Here is a 6,224-nt window from a genome sequence, read left to right as displayed (position 1 = left end):
CAACTTCTACACTTTCATGAAGGGAAAGATAGATATTCATAATAGCTTAAAAAAATCTTTAATTTTCATATGTAACTATTTAGACTTCATTGTCTTGACTAATTAGATAGTTGACTCTTATCCTTCTTAAGTAGTTGCTTTACATCTTCCTTCTATTTCCTTTTTGCACTTCTCCTTTTATGAACTGCTAATCTTTCATATAATTAAATTTTGATCAATAAAAAAATAAAAAATAAAAATTCCCCCTCCAAATATACCTATACCTAATTTAATATATTCCCATGCTAATGGTTTAATACTTAATTTTGGTAGACGTTGGGAAAGAAACCACTGGCTCCACAAGAATCTGGAAATTGAAACCGTTGGATACAATGCGCAAAGGGGCAGCTTTGAAAGACATTCACCCCCTCCTACAATTTCTTAAGGTACCATTTTTAAACGTTACGCATAGCGTGTACACCAAGCATTTCATTTCCAGTTCATTGAAAGTAGACACACAAGCCTACGTGAGAGATTTTTCCCGGACTCGTTCTCAACTGAGGTGGATTGATAGAAAAATGGTGACACTGGTGGTAGCAACAACATGCGATCCAGCTTCCATAGGACCCGCTTCAGCTCTTCTCCAAATGTCTTCTGAATGGCGCCCTGGCCCTCTCTTGCAGGTGCTCATGTTTGATTTAAAAAGGAGGAAGTTAGCTTTCTACTCTCAGCATTCTAGACATTTTACTTAATTGTTGTTTCTAAATCTCAAATTACTCCTTATTTATTTTGGGATTAACCACGACCACTGATAAATGAATATCGCAACCAAGTTAGAATATGGTATTTTACCCAATTTCAACGCTTATCATTGAATCATTTGGCAATTACAACATTTATCATATCTCCAAACATCTGAATGTGGGGCTTCAGTATGGAAGCTTATACCCTTTTACTACCATGGTAAATTCTTCCCGTGAGGTGGGTGTTCTTGGGATTAGTTGCCACAGGCAGATGGGTTTCTCTCACACCTTGGGGTATACACTGGCTTTGATATTTCACCCAATGTCATAATTTATTATGTTTCCCATGGATTTAAACCCGGGATTCCTCTTTGGAAGTCCCGTGCTTATACTGTTTGAGTCCATCCCATTTGAATGCAATTCAAATACTTATACTAATTTGATCGTCAACACACTTCATTTGAAAAAAATTGAGTTTATAGTCAAATAAAATTTAAAACATAAAAACTGTGAGCTAGAGTTATGCAAATAATAAGGAGTTTACAGAACCCATTTTTTTTATTAACTTATTCACTTATAACCGACTCAACTGTACAAACCATTACAAACCATTTGCAGCTATAAATTAATACATTAAACTGAAAACCAAGGCAATCACTTAATTTTGGAGAATTTATTATGCAGTGTAAAGACTTTAGAATCAATTTCCTTTCTAAATTTGCATAGGCCTGAAGGATTTTAAAACTTGTCATTATCATCCTTCTAGAAAGTTACAAAGGGAAGACAAGATTGAGTGCTAAAGACTTTCCTTGGAAAGACAATGTGCAAGGTGACCCGTTTATGAAGATAATCTTCCAAGTTCCACCTTACTTAGAGAAATGGAATATTTTTAAAGGAATTTGGCTATGTATGTTAAAGCTAGAATTGATGGTTTTTGCAGGGATGAAGGTTGGGTCCCTTAGGGTAAACGATACTAACTTAAACACTAATAGATACTAACTGAGCATAAATAGATACTAACTTAAACACTAATCTAATTTAATATGCCTAGCGAGGTTTGAACCCGAGTTATCATCATGGTGATTACTCCTCCATGGCACTATGTCATGGATGCGTGGTATGCCCATTCTTGATTAACTATTAAGGTATTGGGTGGCTTTTTATCATATCTTAGGAGCAAGAAATCTGTTTTGATATCATTGTAACTTTGAAGCAAACAACATGATCTGGATCCTAGTGCATAGCACCAGACAATGCACTAAAGTTACATAATTTGTTTAGAAGTGAATTTTAGAGAGCAAAGTGGGTACAAGATAATGCAAATTCATTTACACAGAAAATAATATTGCCAATAAGAATTGTATTACATAATGTTACAACATATTAAAAGGATTGAGTAGTAGACGTGGGAAGGAAATGGCAAGCAAAGGGTGGAGGAGGAGAGGATGTCGCTGAAGAAGTTGCTGCAGAATGAGAGGAAAAGCCAAAGGAGAGCGATGGTGATGGTTGCAGATCAGTGAAAGGGTGAATTCCGGGACTGGCTCTGTGAAACCATTTTTGGGTCCTTTAGGCAAGAAACCTAAGTCTGCTACCAGCAGAGGGAAATAGCTGGAGAGGTTCTGATATACAAAGGTTGCAGAAATTCCTCAAATCTCTCTCACACATGCAATGATTTCTGTAAGCCGCAGATTGTTGAAGTGGCAATCTTTTCCCCTGTTTGAAAGAAGGAATTTTTCACAGTCCAGGACGTGAATTAATCCTTTCCTGCAAATTTAGAAAATTAACAAAACCGGCCTCCTAGGACAAGGTCTGTTTTGGTGTTCAGAGGCTGAAAGTCATGCATTTGGATTCTCTAACCGTTGGTGACTTGATAATCAGTATGTCTGAAGAAATTTTGGACCTCCTTTTCGATGAATGCATTGATTCAATTAAGGCGGATATAAGCAATAGATCTCTTGTGTGCAGATGCATGGGAAAAAGAATCTCAGATGAGGATTTGCTCAGTGGAAGAAGTCTGATTGGAGTAACATTGCAAAGCCGTCTTTATCTTTGTTCAATAAAGGCTTTTTCCTGGTTCAGTTTCAGACTGTTGAGGATCGAGACTCTGTGTGGAACAATTTCCTTCGTTTTTCTGGCAAGGTGGGAATTTTTTTAAGTCCCTGGATCCCCTTCTTTGATCTTGTGAATGCTGTTATCACCACAGTTCCTATATGTTTATATAACCTCCCTTAGGCGATGGGAGATTAGTTTCTGATTAAATGGCTGGTTGAAAAGGTTGGATATTTTGTCAAAATAAATACAGATCAGGTTGATTCTCAAAGAAGATTTGTGAAAGTTTGTGTCATGGGTGACATTTCTAAGCCCATTTCTCATATCATCAGGATTTCTTTCTCACACCATTAGGATTTCTTTCTCAAAGGGTCCTTGAATTCAATATTTAACTAATAAGGTATGCCCTTTTGGCATGTCTTTTGTAATAAGTTGGGACATAAGAAGGTGAATTACTCCTCCCAACTCTTTTTTGGATCTTACACTATTTGTTTGCAGAAATGGGTGAGGGAATCAGGTGTTTAAATGTTGAATTTATTTGGAGAAATTATGTAATTTTCTGTGATGAGGGGGCTCATTCTATGTCTTCTCTCAGGATGGACTTGGACTGCCAACATGATTTAATATCATTAGAGAACAGAGATTTGGTTCAGGCAGAGACTTCAATTTCACTCAAGGCAAATGCTGGGCTTCAGGGTGGGACAAGATGCAGATGACACTGCTTTTCAGGAAGATGGAGACAGAGAAATATAACTGGGAATTCTCAGACATTTTTACCATTACCTAGCTGGAAAGCATGAAAACCAAAGCCAATTGTGGGCGTTCAAAGTGATGAGGGTGAAGGATGGAAGCAGAGAGACTGCAAAGTGAAGCTATGAACATTGTTGGGGAAGAATACCAGTGGACAATGGAGGTTCTTCTTTTCCGAAAGGGAAGAAAATTATTAGCAGCTCATTTCTGATTTTCTTGATGAGGGGCTGCTGTGTGATTGTTTAGTGGTGTAAAGAGAGGTCATGGGCAGTTTGGCTTTTTAGTTTTTAGCAGTGTTCCACGGGCGTTGGGGACGGGGGGGACGCGTTTCCGGGACGGGGGGACCAAGGGCCTAAATTTGGGGACGGCGGGGGGGTGGCGGGGTGGTGGTGCTTATATACTTGTACATATACATATAGTACTTGAAAAACTAGTTTTGAAAAGATGTATGACAGTATTACAGTGTAAGAATTACATTTGAAATGAGACTATAGGAAATTTGAAATACTAAATCTAAATACCAAGATTTCTAAGTTGTGTTGTTATATGGAGCCTAATCAAACTCGGAGGTTAGATTTTCCCTACTTCTATCGGCGCGGTTTCCCCCTATATTTTTCAACGGGGGTTTGGGGGCAGCGCCCCCAAGTTGGGGTCAAGGGGCATCGCCCCTTGCGGGGTCAAGGGGCAGCGCCCCTTGCGCGTTCCCTGTCGCGATACAGGGCGGGGTCGAGGGGCAGCGCCCCGCGAGGCCAAAAATACTTTTATTATTTTCTAAAGGCGTCGGGTGTTATTTTTCTATTGGCCCACGTCCAATTAGAGTTACTCCTTAACCCTCCAAAAACTTAAAAACTCACTTTTTAAAAAATTTTTAATTTTAAACATTGCATATAAGTGGGGGCGACAGGAGACGTCTGGGCGTCTCCCCGTCCTTGGAGAGACGTCTGCACGTCTCTTGAAGGACGGGGAGACGCCCAAACGTCTCCCAAGGAGACGTGGAGGCGTCTCCATGTCTCTTTGGGAGACGCCCAAACGTCTCCCAAGGAGACGTCTCCACGTCTCCACGTCTCCCTGGGAGACGCGGGGACGCGGGGACGTCTCCGCGTCCCGGTGGCGTTTGGGTGGCGGTGGCGGGACGGCGGGGGACGTCGCGTCCCCGTCCCCCCGTCCCCGAGACGTTTCTGACGGGGGGACGCGCCCAAAAAGGGGGGGGACGCGTCCCCGTGGTTCACTGGTTTTTAGCCTTATATGCTTTTTTTGTTTTCTTCCATTTTTTGGAGTCTCTCTGGTTTTGCTGCTCTGAATGCTTATTAGGTTTTTGGTTATGGGTGAGGGACCCAATAATTTCCCTCTCTTGACTTGTGCTTTGTATCAGATGCATACTGACAGAACATTTGTGATGAGGAGCTGAGAAGTTGGAAGTTGCCTTTGGATCTAGACGAGTCCATGCACTTTAATTTCAATGAGGGAGCTGCTAGGACTATTTGTTTTCCAAGGGATGTAGTGGAGTCCTCTGCAACAGAGGATATTGCATAACTTCATGTAAGGCACAAAGGCCAAGCTGTTTAGCATTACATATTAAGCTCTAAGCCGTAGTCTCATCTCTCCTTTGAGCCCCATCCTTTTGTCTAGTATAACCATGTGGGATATATATAAGTACTAGAAAGAAATGGGTTGTTTAATGATCCTTGAGGGTCCTAATCATAGTTGCATTAAACTAAAAAAACTCACTAGCAGTCCTTAGTAATTGTGACCTACCCCATTTGCTGTCCCATTTGCCAAGTTTATCAATAACCTGGTCTGATTTTTGTAGATTTGTCTTTTAGTTGTCTCATTTGAAACTTAGAGGCAGAAAAACTCCCCCGTGTGTAATATTTCTTCTTGACATCAATGACATCATTTTCCCTTTTACTGTAACTCTCCCCTTTTGACATCAATGGGAAAGGGATGCTCATTACTATTGCAAAGAATATTCCCGTTCTCTTGTGGAAATGCTGTTCTGTAACTTGTTTTCTCATGTTCACTAGTACCCGATGCAGAAGCCTCTTCACTTGGCCTGTTAGAACTCCCAAGATTTTGATCACCTATATCCTTGTTCCACGGCTTATTACTAACAGAACTTCAAATATCTGGAGTAGCTGAAGTCTTGTGTAAAAGACCTTTAAGAAGAGTTTGGTACCTTTAAGGTCTCTCTCCATCTCAAATTTCAAATTTAATGACACTTTCATCATTTGAATAATATGCAAGTTGCAACAATAATTTAATGCCTTGTCTTTCAGTCCAATTTCTTCTACTCAATCAGTTTAGCAGCATATTGCCTTACTAGCAAATCAATCTTTTCAAATAATTCTTGCTGCAATTATCCCCTAAAATGAAGGAAGCAAAACAAATGCCCATTTCTTATTTTTCCACTTGTTGAAGGTTCTCAGTTTGTTCGAGGTTTTATTGATTAGATCTTTGATATCTTGTCTTGGCTTCCTACATCTGAATCACACGAATCTAAAAGGTTACTGCAGAACTCTTTGAAGATGAGCTCCCTGTGTAGGAACCAATTAAGTTGTCTCCCTCTATATCAGATTACTGGAACTCCTAAAAAGTGATACGTGATTCTTCTTAGAATGACTATCAACCTTATTATTTTTTTACAGTCTTTGTTTGTGGACTGATGGAGTTTATACCTATTGCCCTATTCATATCGCTTCATCA

At 39.9% G+C, this 6,224-nt stretch overlaps 1 protein-coding gene across 7 annotated transcripts in view; it reads left to right on the top strand.

The window, feature by feature from the left end:
* Nucleotides 1–307: 307 nt before the first annotated feature.
* The window catches only part of LOC131059757 (D-aminoacyl-tRNA deacylase), a 220,881-nt gene continuing 214,964 nt past the window's right edge, over nucleotides 308–6,224 (top strand). For 3 of the 7 annotated variants that reach the window (XM_057992796.2, XM_057992792.2, XM_057992798.2), the window contains exon 1: nucleotides 310–662. In XM_057992796.2, the coding sequence (XP_057848779.2) occupies nucleotides 372–662 (291 nt within the window). In that variant the 5' untranslated portion in view covers nucleotides 310–371. Of the gene's footprint in view, nucleotides 663–6,224 lie in introns of all 7 variants that reach the window. The other 4 variants (XM_057992794.2, XM_057992793.2, XM_057992795.2 and 1 more) reach the window with 4 other exon arrangements.

This window comes from Cryptomeria japonica, chromosome 3 (assembly GCF_030272615.1).
Source record: "Cryptomeria japonica chromosome 3, Sugi_1.0, whole genome shotgun sequence".
Classification (NCBI taxonomy): Eukaryota; Viridiplantae; Streptophyta; class Pinopsida; order Cupressales; family Cupressaceae; genus Cryptomeria; species Cryptomeria japonica.
This window is presented reverse-complemented; position numbering and strand designations above follow the sequence as displayed.